This window comes from Chinchilla lanigera, unplaced genomic scaffold (genome assembly GCF_000276665.1).
Source record: "Chinchilla lanigera isolate Chin_1 unplaced genomic scaffold, ChiLan1.0 scaffold00055, whole genome shotgun sequence".
Taxonomy (NCBI): Eukaryota; Metazoa; Chordata; class Mammalia; order Rodentia; family Chinchillidae; genus Chinchilla; species Chinchilla lanigera.
Window position 1 is genome coordinate 14,893,616 of NW_004955456.1, and position 16,037 is coordinate 14,909,652.

The window sequence follows — 16,037 nt, forward strand, 5'->3', positions numbered from 1 at the left end:
AAAAAAAAAAAAAAAAAAAAAAAAAAAAGATTGGTCTGAGGCTTCAAAGCCTATGCTCTTGCATATGCTTGTAATCCCAGAACTCAGGAGGCTGAGGCAGTAAGATTGCCGTGAGTTCAAGGCCAGCCTGGGGTACAAAGTAAGTTCAAGGCCGGCCTGAACTGCACATGGAACGGCTGTCTCAAAAAGACAAAGCCCATGCTCTTGACTTAGGGCAGCTGCTGCTAGGGGAAAAAATAAAAATCAAAAATAAAATTTTAAAAAATCAAGCAGCCCTCTGAGAAGGGTCTGAAGGGACAAACATCTGGGCCAGAAGATAGCTGGGGATCCAAAGCCAGAGCGGGGACCGGGAGCGCGGTACCCGCTGAGTGAAGCTCAGACTTCGCAGACGGATGGGGAGTGGGAGGCGGCGGAGTGCGAGGCCCGCTCCCTGCGCGCACGGCTGTGATTGATGAAGACAGCCCTGCAGGCAGCGAGATGAGCGACGAGGCCTCGGGAGGCTGCGGAGGGGAGGGCGGGGAGGGGAGGCGATGAATATTTCAGAAGCTCAGGCCGAGGGCTGGAGGAAAAGGGGGGAGAGGTGGCGCACAGCGGGGTGGGTGGGGGGAGGCAGAGCAGAGAGGAAGGGCCAAGCCAGGGGAGGGGAGGGGGTCTGGGAGGGGATCGGATGGGTGCAAGGGGTTAAGGGACACGAGGGGCTCCGTGAGCGGGAGGGGTACATGAATGGGCGCGAGATGGAGGGCAGTCGGTGAGGAAGGGGGCTGCTAGGGGGAGGCGTCCCCGAGAGGGGAGAAGTGGGAAGGAGCGAGGGCAGAACGGGCCGTGAATACTCCTCCTGCCCTTCTGCAAAACGTTGTCCCCGAAATCGGGGCCATGGGGTTTCCGAGTCTCCAGGGCTGGGGCCGCAGACCCCCCAGTTCCGCCCCAAGCGAGGACCCCGAGGCCCGGCCGAGGCGGGTGGTCAGCGTCCCTGTTGCCGGCAGCGTGGCAGAGACCCCGCGGCCGACCGAGGGCGCCGAGCCGGGCCTGGAGTACGCGCCCTTCGACGAGGACGACGACGAGGACGACGGCCCGGTGGACTGCGACTGCCCGGCCGCCTGCTACCGCGGGCACCGGGAATACAGGTGAGCGCCGCCGCGGCGGGGGTGACAGGAGCGCGGGGCCGCCCCCTCACCGTCCGCGCCCCTTCTCGCCCAGGACCAAGCACTGGTCCAGCAGCTCGGCGTCGCCCCCTCCCAAGAAGAAGAAGAAAAAGAAAGGCGGCCACCGGAGAAGCCGGTGAGAGGGCCCAGGGCCGGATGGGTGGGTGGGAGAGGCCGGACGGGTCCCGGGGGTGCTCGTCCTTGGCCGGCAGGGGGCAGCACCGAAGCTGCTGAGAGACCCGCCTCCCATTCGGCCCCGCCCCTTCCTGATTCCCCGCCCCTCAACTTAGTGCCCTCCCCTCAGCGCCTCATTTTCCTGGTCTCCCCCTCACTAAGCCCCTCCTCTTTACTAAGACCCCTCCCCTCACTGGGGAGGACCCCAGAACTGGACACTGGTCAACCCCTGTGTTACCTTGTATTGCCGTAGCAGGGGTTCTGCACTCTTCACAAGTATGAGTGCCCTCCAGGGGGGCTTCGAAGGGTCTCACCTGTAACTCCCCCATCCCTGTGTCCCCCTCCCCTATCTTGAGTGAGACCCTGGGGCCCCAACTAATCCTGCCCACCTATCTGTCCTTCTTCCTCCCTGGCATTCACCGTCAGCAAAAAGAGGAGACTAGAGTCGGGGTGCAGGTCAGTGATGGAGGTACGGGGGTGGGCAGGGCCCGGGGGCCTCTGGGTGGGAGACACTCTGAGGCAGTCCCCCAGAAGCAGGAAGCCTGGCACCTCAGGGCCTGCACTTTGGACACCCCCATTTGATCGGCTTTTACCACTGAGGCCGGAAATCCCACCACTGGGGCCTCTACCCTGCGGGTTTGAATAGTGACGAGGGACTTGGAAGGTGACTGAGGGCCATCAGGCTCCCTTAGGGACTTCGCTATCACATCCTTGGGTCCCAGGTCACTCTGGGCTCCATGCTCTGAAATCCCCTCCTCAGCTTCCGTAGCCCAGGCCCTCAGGCTTCTCCAGCTGTTCCAGCTGCTCCCTGACACCCCAGCTCACTCGAGCTGCTTCCTCCTGTGTCCACAGCTGTGGGAGTGCCTCACCCCTGCGCAAGAAGAAGAAGAGCGTGAAGAAGCACCGCCGAGACAGGTACCCGCTGCGCCCTCCCTCCCTTGTGGCCTCTTCTCACTCCCGCGGGCCCAGGACTCTCAGGTCCACTGGTGTCCCCCAGGCTACGCAGGCAAGCTCATGAGAACTCCTTTATCACCCTACAGGTCCAATTCTGGGTCCCGGAGGAAGAGACGGCACAGGTGAGCAGTTCTCTGCGGAGCAGGTGGACAGAAGCCAGTGGTTCCCTCCAGGGATCAAAGCCCACAGGAAGCAATGACAGGAAGGGGGTGTGGCAGTCTGGCCCAGCCCTGTCCTCCGACTCCAGGGACTGAGCCGGGCAGGAGAGAGAGGAGGAGCATGCAGACCAACGGTCCCAACCCCTGCTTGTCCCAGAAGTCTGCCCCGATGTGGGGGCCCCATGGAAACCAAGTGTCCAGAAGGACGGTACCTATGAAGGTGCCATCTGGGAAGGCACAAGCACCAGGACACCAAGTTTGGGGGGACGGGGCATGCCAGGCAACAGCTGGGGGCTCAGTTGGTAAAAGGGAAAGTAGGTTGGGGTAGCAGTAGAATTTCAGGGGGTGGGCTGGTGCCAACCTCTGACAGGCCTGACTGTCCGACTATGAAACCGGCCTCCGGGCCTGCACCCCCTGGGGCTTTAACCAGGAAGGACAGTGACTTATTCAGGGCAGGTTGGGGGATGGGAGATGAGGAGGGGAGTGGCCTGGCAGAGGCCAGGTTGGCCAAAGGGAAGCAGGGGGAGTCTGTGAAAGTCAGAATGAGGGTACAGAAGTTGTGGGGTAATCACATCCCCATGGCTGGCTTCAGGGTCAGACCCCCTCCCAACAGCTCTGAGGAGGGGCAGAGTCCCCGGTGCCTTTTGCCAGCTAGGATAAGAGTCTAAATAAACCCCTAAACCTGCCCCTCCTTTCCCCATCCCCAGTGCCTATGGGTCCGCGTGGGCCCATACTGCCACCCAGTGGTCACCATGAGCTCTCACAGACCCTCAGGCCTACATCACTGAGTCCTGCAGAGAGGACCTAGAAGCAAGCTAGGACTACACAAAGGCCCTGGGGAAACTGAGGCACAAAGCAGGCAACACGAGCTCCTTTGGCCTCCCAGGCCTGCCCGCCCCTTCGCTCTGCTCCTGTGGGAAGCATATCTCAGTGTTTCTTTGCATTGCTTCATTTTGGCATCAAAAAGACTTGAAGGGATCTGGTGGCACCAGGGAGGATGTAGTAAGAGGTGACATCAGGAAGGGCCTGGGGCAGGGGAGACCTTTCACGCCTAATCAGAAGCATTTCAATCATTCCATCAAAGGCGGAAGGTGCTGGGGTGCACAGCCTGCCCGAGAGCTGTGTGGGATAGGGTGGCCACTTCGGGGAAACCACAAATCTGGATCCTTCCAGAAAAGTCACTCAGAAGCAGGAGACCAGCCCCAAGAATAAGTATTTCTTTCCCCAACTCTGATGAACTGGCCCAGGGCTGAGTCGTGGGCTGAGACGAAGGGGCACAGGGGTTGAACCAGGTGTGGAGGGGCCACCTCCCACAGTAGCTCATCAGGAAGCCTGTCGAAAATCAGCTTTTCTGTCCAGCCAGACAAGGCCTGAGGGTGTCACATCTGCAAAAATCACCTCTCCCCTGCCTTCTGGAGCCTGGCCGCACCCTCCGGGGTGAGGTCGGGCAGGTCCCTGGCAGCCAGGAGGCTCCAGCCTGAGGGAGGAACAAAGCTCAAGTCCACACTGGGGCACAGCTCAGCTCCAGGGCTCCAAGGCCACATCTCCCCCTGCCCTGTTCAGACTGTCCCATTACTGTGGTCTCTGCTTCCTGCAGATCTCGAAGCCCCAAGAGCAAAAGAAAAGAGAAGAACAAAGAGAGGAAGAGGTAAGCACCCTCCCCACACCCTCCAACAGGACCCCCAGCCTTTTAGCACCCCAGAATCAGACCCTCAAACATAGCTCTCTTGTTGTGTCCACTTTGCCCAGATGGAAAAATTAAGACCCTAAGAGGAAGTCAGGAGCCCTGGGGAAGCCAGAGGCAGAGCTGAAACTGGAACCCAGGCCCCCTGCCTCGCCGCCTGAGGTCGTTTCCAGCTAGGTCTTAGTGACTCTCCTGCCCCATCACCACCAGGCTTGAGAGCCCCAGGCGATGAGGGATTCCAAAGTTGGAGCTGTCCAGAGAAAAAGGCTCCTCCTAACTCTGACGGATGACCTGAGGTTTTTCTCTGGTACCGGGAACCGAACTCACGACCTTGCACTTGCCAGGCAGGCACTTTTGCCGCTGAGCTAAATCCCCAGCCTCAGATGACCTGAGGGACCAGCTGGGTAGTGCACCCAGCCCCAGCCCCATTTAAGGTCCCTGTGTAGGAAACTAGGGGGTGGGGGCGGGACCGGAAGTGACTTCCAACAGGCTTTCATGATCCCAGAGGCAGGTCAGGTAACTCCAGGTTGATCTCCCCCCCACACCAGGCCTCACACAGAGTCCCCAGGCCGGAGGTCCCACCGTCACAGTAGCGGCAGTTCCCACAGCCCCTCGCTGTCCTCCCACTGCAGTGACTCTGGATCACCCAGCAGGTAGGCTGGGCCCGGAAACAGCTAAAGCTGTGCTTCTGATCAGCCCTTTTTGGTCGGTTGGTTGGTTGCTTGGTTTATTGGTGTGTTTCTTGGTTTGCCTGGAGGGGGTTGCAGATTAAGCACCCCAGGGGCTGGGGAGGCGGGCTGATGGACAGAAGGTCAGTTAATCCGTGGGGAGAAGTTTACTACGTTGGTGCCCACCTGGAGGAAGAGCTCCCCGAGGCTCCCCAAATCCTGGATAGGAGGTCGAGGCAGTGAAGGGACGTGTGGGGGGGTCTGTCCCCGTCGCCTGCAGAGGGGGCGTCCCACGCGGGCTCCCCCATCCTCCCGCCCCCCGGCCAGGCTGAGCCCCAAGCGTCGAGACGACGGGCGGAAGACGGGCAGCCAGCGGTCCAGCGGAAGCCGGTCGCCTTCCCCGTCGGGCGGCAGCGGATGGGGGTCTCCGCAGCAGAACGGCGGCAGCAGGCAGCGGAGCGGAGCGCACGGGGGCCGCCCGGGCTCGGCGCACAGCCCGCCCGATGTACGTACGCTTCGCTTTGCGGAGGGTTCCCGCGCCGAGCAGGGGGCCGGGGCGCCGGAGGGCCGGGGCGCCGGAGGGCCGGGTCGCTTCCCCCTCCCTGCGCTCGCCGCTCACAGGGGAGTCGCAAGGAGGGCTCGGTGGTTTGCGCCCACCTGGCCCTAGCGGCGAGGTGAGGGGGCGGCCGGCAGGCTTGGGCCACCCTCCAGCTTGGCAAACGGAGGCCAGAGAGGGGCTGACCACTGGGACACTTAGTTGGGTGCGGAGCTGGGAAGAGACCTTGGTCTCCTCCTGCCTCCCCCGCCCCGGGGATATTAGCTGGACGTGGACGTCGGTGGGAGTCGAGTCAGGAACTGGAGTCGAGAGATAGGAGCTCCCTTGGGCGCCAGTGGGCCCTGAGTCTCCCTCTGCGCACCAAGTCTTTGCTCCTTCTCTGAGACCCTCCCCTCTCCCACCCTCCTACCGGCCCCTCCCCTTTTCCCAGGTCTCCTCCCCTTTCCCAGGTCCCCGCCCCCTCCCAGTCCCCGCGGTGCCGAAGAGCTGTGTTTCTGAAGTCCTTGCTCCGCAGAGACTCTGTCCTGCCCTCACTTAGACATGTGTCCCAGAGCTGGCGCTCCACTGCCCACGGCCTGGCCCTCCGAGGGGACCACCCTGTGTGTCCACTCCCATCTAAGCCGGGTTGGGGCTGCACACCACACTGCCCACAACGCTGCCACCTCCAGAGCCATAGACAGGTCGGTGACCAAGAGCTGGCAGAGGAAGGTGGCTTCCCAGCCTTTCCCCAGGCTGATGGTCGGTCAGGGTGAGGACTCGGGGTTCCGAGAGCCCTTCTGTCTGCTGACCAGAGTGCAGGACTGAGACCCCGCAGAGAGGGGGGCTGCAGTGCTGGCAGGGGCACTGGGTGGACGTAGAGCCTTGGGTGGGGAGGCTGGCAGGTTCCTCTCCAGGCCTCCAGGTTGTCCCCAGAAGCTTCAGCCAGGAGAGGGGAGCCGCCCCTCCCAGCCCTTAGGTCACAGCAGTGAACTTGTACGTGCTGGTCAGTTTCATTTTGATTTTTGCTGGTTTCCTTTTACTCCTTTTCTTTTCTCAAATATCCTTACCCCCATGGCCTCAGAGAGGAAAGTCAAGGGCAGCTGACAAAAGGTTCTTGGGCTCGAGGTTAATTTTAATTGGAGGACATTCCCCCTTCGGAAAAGGCGCCAGCTCCTAGGGTGGCTCCTGGCTCCTGGTTCCTGGCACCGTGGTTGGGCCACGTGGGGAGGATCACAGTGATGTCCCTGAGTCTGTCCTGGGATTAGAAGAGGGCACACAGGATAGCTGAGGGAAGCCGTGGCAGGGAGCTGGAGCTGATGGGCAAACCCAGAAGAAAGTGTGGTGACTCCACTCAGCTGGGCAGAGAGCCTTCAGGTCCCAAACACCTCTCAGCATCCCTTCAGCCTGGGGCCTCCAGAGAGAGACAAAAACACAGGTTCTCTCAAGCCAGTGGGGAGAGCAAGTCCCTTCCCTGACCTGGAGGGGGATAATCTGCCCTTGTTAGGGCAGGTGTCTCAAAATGACTTCTCACCCGTCCAAAAAGGGACCCCACTTTGACAGGGCCCCGGGAGTTTTCCAGGAAATAGCCCTCGGTCTGTTACTCCTTTCTCCGGGCATTGGTTCTACAACGCATCCCTAACCCTTGGACCCTGGGAGATCTGTGACCTTGAACATCCCGGGTCTGTAACCTGTGCTCCATCCCCTCTTTGCCTGAATGACATTCAGAGGAGTTACATTAGGCCAGGGAGGGGACATGAGCGACCTGGGTATCACTGACTTCGCAACTGACAAAAAATAATGTCTTTGGGAAAAAAATACTGGGGGTGGTATTCTTGGACACTATCTTTTGAAAAAGAAAAAAAAAAAAGAGAGAGAAACAAACGAAAAAAAGAAAAGCTCAACATTTTTAACCCCGTCTATGTTTTTGTTTGTTTTTTAGCCTCCCATTTGAAACGTGGTAATATTGTGATTCCATTTCTTGTTTAGCCGGCAAGGGAAGAGGGTGGGGAAGTTTGTGTCATTTTTTTCCTGTTATTTTGTTTTTGTTTGTATTTCCTTTCCCTTTCATAGTTTTTTTTTCCCCCTTTTGTAATGTACAGAAATGCAAACTATCTCTCTGGGGTTTTTTTCCTCTCTTCTGTGTTGTTCTAGAATTTTGCTTTTGTGTGTGTGTTACTGTGGGAAACTTTCTTCCTATTGCAGAGATGGGTTTTGAATTTCAAGTGAACATGAATCATATCCATATCTCTCTATACTTACCTTTTTCCCTTGGTAATCAGAATTTAAAAGGGAAGATGGCTTTAAACAGAAATGGCATCCACACCAATAACTCCTGCCAAATCAGCAGGGCAGGCCCTGGAACTGCCTCAACTTTTAAATTAACCAAATTGGTGCTTCAGAGTCTCACTATGAAGAACTTTAGCAAGAATTTGGGAGCCCCAGGGGACAATGGTTGGCCACTTGCACTGGGTAACTCAGGGAGCTTTGTGGATCTTGCCGTGACTCCTTAATGAGTTTAGTATAACATGGCTAAGCATGGTGGGGACAGGGACAAGGACAGCCTGCTCAGCCCCTTCATGTTGGCCTCAGCACCTGGCAGAGACCTAAAGATGCCTGAGAAGGCTTAACTCAGGTAAAGACTTCTAATCCAGGTACTCTAGGTGAGAGAAAAATGCCACCCCAGCCTTGAGGCAGGCCAGTGATGTGGTGACTCCCCACCTACCTCCAAAAAAATCTAAAACGAACTCCAAAGGGCTTTCCAGGTTCTGTTGCTTAAAAAAGGAGGAACTGCAGTTCAGAGAGGGCAAGTGACTGGCTCAAGGTCACACAGTTTTTTAGAGATGGATCAAAAGCAGACCCCAGCTGGGCGTAGTGGTGCATTCCTGTAGTCCCAGCACTTGGGAGGCTGAGGCAGGAGAATCGTTGTAGGTTCAAGACTAGCCTGGGTTACAAAGTGAGCTCAAGGTCAGCCTGAACTGCATAATGAGACCCTGTCTCAAAAAGACAAAAAAAATAAGCAGACTGCAGCCCTTTAACCTCAGGACCCTCTATGGGGAAGTGGCAAATGGAAAGAAAACACATTTCAAGATCTTTAAGCAGGGGGCAGTATTTGGGAAGAGGAGAATGCTGGTCTGATCTCTGGATGTCTGTGGCATGCTACCAGCTTTCTCGGCTCCTTGGGCCAGGGCCTGCCCACAGTGAGAGGCCGGGTTACAGGCGCCCCCTCTATGCCTCAGCAACGCAGGGAGCCCTGAGCCCTCACAGTTCACTGACACACGGGGAAAAGAGCAATGAGGCACAGCAAGGGAAGGGAACTGCTCAAGGCCACACAGTGAAAGAACAAAATGCTGGGATGGCATAGTGGTGCTCACCTATAATCTCAGCTACTCGGGAGAGACTGAGGCAGGAGGATCGTCCTGTTAAAGCCCAGCCTGGCAATTTAGTGAAGCCCTGTCTCAAAATAATAAGACAAGTAAGGAACAGGGGTGTAGTTGAGTGTGAGACCCTGAGTTCAACCTCCAGTGCTGAAAAGAAGAAGGCTGACCAGAAAGGTCTCTCCATCTAGTGTCACCCAGAACCTTTGGTGGCCTCCCTGCAGCCTGTGAGCACAAACACGTGCTAACCTCGCCCCAGCACGTAGAGTTTGCCCTCTTAGAAGAAGGGTCCCCGGCCTATGCTCCACTGTCCTCAGGATCAGGAGTGTCAGGAGGGGACAGAGTGCACTTGGTGGTAGGGCTCTTGGTGACAATGGCAGAGAAGGCTCATGAGCAGAACCCCTGGGCTGTCTCGGGCCTAGATTTCATCACCTAACAGGCGCCCTAGTGTGACCTGGAGAAGGGGTGCTATGCTGCTCCCAGTCTGCCACTGGGCTCCCCTCCCCTGCTCCAGGAAGAAACAGTGGCCACAGCTGCAGCAGGGCAGTCACAGCAGGAGGGGCAGCCTGGCATTTCCCCCAGGGTGCGCCCCTGTTTCCCAGAAGGCAAAAGGGATGAGTTTCAACCAGGCACAGCAGTGCGTGCCTGTAATTCCAAGTACTCTGGGAGGCTGAGGCAGGGGGATGGCACGTTGGAGCCCAGCCTGGGCAATTTAGCAACTTAGCAAGACCCTGTCTCAAAATAAAAATAAAGGAGGGGGCTGGAGATGAGGCTCCACATGAAAGCCCTGGGTTCAATCCTCAGGACAAGTAATAATAATAATAATAATATAGTAATTTTGCTCAAATTATGTGGAAAGCAGGTGGGGCTGATCTGAGGCAGGAGCCACCCTCCAAGCTGCACTGGTGGTTGTCTTCCCTTTTAAATGCAGTTCCCCTCCCAGCAGCCCATCTGTCCGCTCCAACGGGTCTTGTTTAAACAGCTTTTCTCTCCTTTTCTGTCTGGGTCTACTTGTCTGTCTCGCTGCCTTTCTGTGTCTGTCTGTGTCTCTCTGTCTCTGTCTCTCTCTGCGTCTCTGTCTCTGTCTCACTCTCCGTCTCTCTCTCTCTGTCTCTCTCCCGCTCCATCTCCCTCCCTGACATGGGCCTCTCCCCCATGCTCCCAGCCTCTCTTTAGCCACCTGCGGTTCTGCTTCCATCCGCCGCCGCTTCCTGCATGCCCTCTGGAGGGTTTCTGTTGTTTTAAAAATGATAATAATAAGGAAAGCTTGGCTTATTGGAACCTGTGGTTTAAAAAATTTAGAAAACAAATTAAAGAGCGAACAGAAATGGCTGGGCAAGAGCTCCCTCTCATCCCCGAGGTCAAAGCCATGCTTCACCCCAGCTGCCCATCCACCAGCTCGGAGGGGGAGTGCAGCTTCAAGCGCTGTCTTTGCCCCACCCTGCCTTCCCAATGCGGAGACTTGTTTTCTTTTTTATTATCGCACTCCTGTCCCTGACCACTGAGAAGGTAGGTATCCCAGCTCCGCTGTGCGCTCGCTCCCATCTCAGATAAGCCCCGCCACGCTGCTTGGTTTGAATGTGGTTTTCTTTCTCTCTCTCTTTCTCTCTCTCTCTCTCCCAACCTCGCTCTGGTTGGTTTTTCTCTTCCTCTTTCCTTTACTTTATTTCTTTTTAGTGATGACTCATTCGTAACTTTGCACTTTCTCCAAAATGAGCTGCCGAGCTGTGTTTCCTGGTTTGTCCTTTGGTTTTCTTCACTCCACCCCCTACACACACAACTTTTCTGGTTCATCTGCCCGCCTCGTTGCTCCTTCTTTCCCTTCATCCCCTCTGCCCCCAGCCCCAAGCCCTCCCACACACCCCTCTTCCTCATTTTGTTCATTTCTGTGTGGTTTAGCATCCCCAGTTTGTGTCCCCTCCTGACCTGTATGCTGTGGTTGAGCCGATTTGATTTCAGTTGTCTGGAATAGCTGCTAAGCCCCCCACCCTTCATCCTTGCCAGCCCCAGGGGCTTTAGTCACACACACACACACACACACACCCAGGGCCCAGCTGGGCAATAGGCAGGGGTGGAGGGGCCGCCCTGGGCCTCTGGCCCTCCAGATCCCGGGGGGGCGCTCTGGCCGAGTTCAGGCACAGGAAAGAGTCCATTTCCCCCTCTCTGAGGCTCTGCGCTCAGTCCAGCTGCTCCCCTGGCAACAGGACAGAGCTTGGGCCTGGGTCCTGCAGGGATGTGGGCACCAGCTGGGACCAGGACTGAGCCCCACAGCTCCCTCTTTGGGGTGGGGTAGTAGGATAACAGCAGGGAGTGAGCAGGTTCTGGACTCTGAGGGAACCGGGCAAAGTAAGTCTCTGCAGGATGGAGTAGCTTTTAGCTTTCCTGCCCCTTACCTGGGCCACTGCCCAACCTGGACAGGGGCTGCTGCAGCCCTCTTGCGTCCTTCTGTCTTGTGAATGTGAGCAGTTCAATGGTGGCACAGGTGCAGGAGAATCCAAAAGGGACAGTGGGGGGGGGGGTCCTCCAGGGTATTGAAACGGAACCAGATTTAGGTCCTAAGAATTCCTAGCCCAGTGCTAATCTGGCTACAATGAGGGTAGACTCTTGGGGGCCCCACCTCCCCATCCCTGCCCTGTTAACTATATCCTGTCCCCCTGGGGACCAGCCAGAAATGTGGCATCTCAGCGGGCTTCCATCTTTGAACAGAGAAGGCCCGGCTCCTCATGCCCACCCCATGATAATCCCAGGGCAGGTGCTGGGGAGCTGGGGCGCTGTCCTACCCTGAATATCCCCCAGGGTCCGCTGTGCTGGGAGGGAGACAGGAAGTTGTTCTCCAGAGAGGGCAAATCTCTCCTAGGCTGCGGGGCAAGTGTCTCAGCCTGATGGGGGCCTGGCAGGACCCGGGCCACACAGATGGGATGGAAAACACTGAGTGAGGGGCTGGGGATTTAGCTCAGCGGCACAGCGCCTGCCTGGCAAGCACAAGGTCATGAGTTCGGTTCCTGGTACTGAAAAAAAGAAAAAAACAAAAGGCAAACACTGAGTGAGAGACGTGTAGATATCTGAGCCCTGCGGGAAGCAAGGCCAAAGCTTCCCGGGTGCTTTCTTGTCCCTCCCCTTGTCCTTCTGAGTACCAGGGTCAGGTGAGAACACCGTGCCTTCCCTCATCCTCTCATTGACTTTCCCCTTTTTGACCCTCAAGATCCCTCAGGGTGATGTGGGGAGCTGGAGGCGGGGGCGGATCCTGCTGGTGGCAGCAGCCCGGCTCTGGCACGGGCTGGCTCAGATTCCACACGGAAGGAAGGGACAAGGTGCTGTGGGATCAGCGAAGAGTGAACCTGACTCAGCCCAGAGGTCAGGAGAGGCTCCCAGGGAGGCAGTTGGGAACTGAGGGGAGAGAACTGGCTTTTCAGAAGCCACAGGCACTAACCAGGCTGGGTAGGAAGCTGGGATGTAGGAAAGAGGAACTAGAGTCACAAAGGGCCTGCTCCCTGGATGACACAGTGGGAGGTCTCTGGCCACAACGGTCCTGCCCAGTATGAAATCCGTGTCCAGTCTCCAATCTTCTCTCAATCCTGAGAAGAATGGGACCCAGCCAAGCTGAGGATGAGGCTTAGCCTCTGGCAGGATCATGGTGACTCTTTTCTTGAGAACCTTTGGAGACATGAGTGGAGAAGGACATGAGGTTGGCCCTAGGAGTCTTCCCCCAGGGAAGGCTCTATCCGTTACCCTACCCAGTGGCACCTCCCTCCCATCCTCTGTCACCCTTGGGTGGCACTCCCGTGGCGCCCCGGGCCTCCCTGCACTGCTCCAATCCTATTAATCTGTCAGGGCATCATGCCTCCTAATCCCTTTACAGGCTAGCCCAGCAAAGACTCCAGTTGTTCCTATTTTACTAATGGGAAAACTGAGGCCATGAGTTAGGTCAGTTCCATAAGGTACAGTAAACGTGAATCGCCTTGAACCCAGGCGGTTCCACTTTGCCAACTGTTATCACGGTGGGCGAGGGCAGGCCAGGTGGGGCGAGGGAAGTTGGGAAGGAGCTTAGACTACAACGCAAAGGACTAAGCAGGAGGAGGTCAGCTCCACACAAGGATCTGGCCCAGGGTCTTGGACCCTAATGCCTGGGAGCAGTACTGCAATGGGGGTGTGCAGCTACCCACCCTTTCTGTTCGGAAAACTGTACCCCACTCCCAGCCTAAGACAGTAGGAAGTCAACAGGGCTCTGCATGTCTGTGGGAGGGGACATCATGGCTTTGGTCCTCCTTCCCCTACTGCTGGCTCCTTCCCTGAATCAGAGGTTGCTGGCTGAGCCAGGCACAGTGGGGCAAGTGTGTCATTTTAGCTACTCAAGAGGCTGAGGCAGGAGCATCCTGAGTTCTAGGCTAGCCTGGTCAACTTAGAGAGGCCATGCCCCAAAGTAAAGTAAGTGAAGATGGAGGTACCACTCAGCAGTAGAGCGCTTCCTTAATATGCTCAAGGGGCTGGTTTTAATTTTCAGTACCAGTAATAGTGATAGTGATAGTGATAGTGATAGTGATAGTGATAATGAAGTTGGATTGGAACCCTGTGCTCACATCCAGGTCCTGATTCCTAAGGGTGGTACTCTGCCTGCTTGCCTCGATGCCTCCCCTCACTAGAGTAGCAATCAGACTTCTTAAAGGAGGGGTCCAGTGCCCACTTGCGCATTGGTTCCTGAGCCCCCACCTGCTACCTGTTTGCTTGGCATTCTGACTACCCAGGACATAAGATGGAAACAGAAAATGTGAGGATCTGATCCCAGAGGATCTTCCTCACGTGCCTCCTCGTGAAGGACAGTGCTGAATGAAAGAACATAGGACCAAGGCACTGGCCACCTGCTGGGGGACAGCTAAGGGCCTCCTATCAGGAATGAAACTGACATCTCAGAGACCACAGCTGATTACCTAGCCTTCAGCTCCCCGGCATACAGCGAGAGGTGAGCGGGGAACAGGAATGCCAAGACTACTCAGACGGCACCTCGCCATGAGATTATATCCATCCTGCTCACTTCTGCTGCCTCTGCCAGGCTGAAAGCGCAGGGGCTCTCCTGGGAGGGGTCTTCATGGCCCCACTAGCTTTGGACAGTGGCTTCCACCAGCTATGGCTGGCCCTCATCGGCTGCTTCAGCCACCAGTCACAAGCCTGTGCTTTTCCACCAATGGGGCTCACTTCCAGCTCTACCTTCCTGCCTAGGCTCTAACTGGGTTTGTGGAGGTCTGGGCACAACTTGCCCTACTGGAGCACCTGAGGCCATGCCAAGGGCACAGTGCTTCTTCCATTCCTGACAGCAAGGTGCCCTGAGGAGGCACCAAAAGAGGTTGGTCCAAGCCCCAACAGCTTCTTCTAGGACTCCATGGTTGGCCCTGGCTCCTGCTGGGGCAGTTCTTTCTTCCTCAGCAAACAGTATTGAGGCCTTACTAGGTGTCAAGTTTTATGCTAAAGCCAGGCAAGTGGTGCATGCCTATAATCTTAGCTGCTTGGGAGGCTGAGGCAGGAGGATCGTGAGCTTGAGGTTAGTTTAGACAACATAGCACAACTCCATATCAAAGAAAAACAAAAGAGTTCCATGTTAAACTGAGGTTATAGAGCTGAATCAGACACCAGCTCTGCCCTGGAGATGATCAAAATCAAGTTGGTGGTGACTAGGGAGATGGGGAACAGAACTATAAACAACAAATGTCATCACCTCTTATTAGATGGGGGCCCAAGACAGGAGGAAGGTCAGTTCCGTGCAGGGAGAGGGAAGGGGAGGGTGGTCAGGGAGCATGCAGAGAATCCTGGAATATTTGCCCCAGAAGAGACAGCAGGAAGCAAAAGCCAACCCACTCTTTGTGGATGGGGAAACTGAGGCCCACACTGGGGAAGTGACTTGGGCAGGGTCCCTTGGTGAGGTAGTGGCAGGGCCCTGTGGATGGTACCAAGTGCCCTTTCTGATTTTCGGTATCGTGATCCCTGTGTCCTAACTCCACTTTTGGATTTAAAAAATATCAGCACCTCTATCTGGTGGTCAGCCAAGAGGTACCAGCTCAGGCTTCCGGAGCCGGGCTCTGCTAACCCTCCCGAGGCAGAGGCAGCGTGGCCTCCTTTCAGGCCTAGAATGGGGTGGTTGCGTTTTTCTCTCTCTCTCTCTATCTCTCTTGCATTTTTGTGAATCTAATGATGAACTTATGCTACCACACTTTTCCCTTCTCTTACACACCTTACCTACTAAAGGAGGAAGTGCCACTTTATTGGTAAGTGGACGTTAACCAAGAGGGACTTAAAAAAAAATCAGAACTTAAAAAAAAAAAAAGAAAAAAAAGAAAAAGAAAAAGAAAAGAGAGAAACAGAAAGACAGTCGGGTGCTACTGACAGCTCCAGAGCTCTCTGCAGGGCCACAGAACAAAGAAAGAAAAATATTAACAGAAAAAAATGTCAGGTTTCCCAGAAGATCATTGTTTTTGATTTTGGTATCTAATGACATTTGTGGATTTGGTTTTTTTTTTTTTTTTTTTCTTTTCTGTTTTTTCCTCCCTTTCTTCGGTTCAGTTTTGAGTTCAGTTATCCCGCCCCGCCCTCACCCCATCTGTGTGCCGTGTGACCCCCTCCATCCCCTCTACCCACCCCCCTGCGCTGGGGGGCCTGGCCTGGTGGGCTGACCCTGGCCCGGCCTCCCGGTGCCGCCCTCTCTCTTCTCTTTGCCGGGAATCGTCCATCCCACGCGGGGGGCAATGCCAGCCCCGGTGCCCGTCCTGGAGCCCCCCTCCCCTGCAGCCCCTACCCCACCGCTCCGTCCCTCTTGTGTTTTGCATGCCGAGAACCTTTTGCATGAGCTGCACTGTTGAGGCTAGAAAGTGAACACTCAGGAGAGGCAGAGGCAGGGCAGGCGCGGGGAACCGTGTGCGCGATGCTCCGGGACTGGCAGCCCGCGGCCCGGGCCCGGTGAAAGCCCTCTCTCCTTTTCTCCCCCGACCCCACCCGCCCGCCCGCTCTCTCACCCACTCTCGCTCTTTCTCTGGATCTGTCTTGTTTGCCTCCGACCTCTCCTCTCGCTTCTCTTCTCCCTGGCGCTGTCCCTGCTCTCCTCTCTCTGCGTCTCCTCTTCTCCGCGTCTCCATCTCTCCATCGCCACTTCTCTGCGCTCTGTCTCCCCGGCCCATCCCTGCCCGTCTCCGTCTCTCTCCGCCCCTCCGTGCCCTCTCTGCCTCTCTCCCCGCCAGAAGCCCAGCTCGCCCTCGCCCAGGGCCCGCGACAAGGCAGCGGCCGCTGCACCCACGCCGCCCACGCGAGGCAAGGACAGCCCAAGCCCACGCTCGGCGCCCTCGTCGCAGGGCCGCGGAGGTCGCAC

General features: G+C 56.6%; 1 protein-coding gene and 1 long non-coding RNA gene across 2 annotated transcripts in view; one reads left to right on the forward strand and one right to left on the reverse strand.

The window, feature by feature from the left end:
- Srrm3 (serine/arginine repetitive matrix 3) overlaps positions 1-16,037 on the forward strand; it is a 58,929-nt gene that overhangs the window by 38,229 nt on the left and 4,663 nt on the right. Inside the window, exons 4-12 of the mRNA XM_005396897.2 lie at positions 984-1,124; positions 1,198-1,278; positions 1,743-1,772; positions 2,169-2,231; positions 2,357-2,392; positions 4,026-4,076; positions 4,661-4,765; positions 5,108-5,285; positions 15,910-16,030. Of these exons, the coding sequence (XP_005396954.1) occupies positions 984-1,124; positions 1,198-1,278; positions 1,743-1,772; positions 2,169-2,231; positions 2,357-2,392; positions 4,026-4,076; positions 4,661-4,765; positions 5,108-5,285; positions 15,910-16,030 (806 nt within the window). The remainder of the gene's footprint in view (positions 1-983; positions 1,125-1,197; positions 1,279-1,742; positions 1,773-2,168; positions 2,232-2,356; positions 2,393-4,025; positions 4,077-4,660; positions 4,766-5,107; positions 5,286-15,909; positions 16,031-16,037) is intronic.
- Positions 6,427-8,722, reverse strand: LOC106149902. The gene is made up of 2 exons (XR_001236370.1): positions 8,687-8,722; positions 6,427-6,726 (listed from the first exon to the last, which is right to left on the reverse strand). It is a non-coding gene; the product is annotated as an uncharacterized LOC106149902 (long non-coding RNA).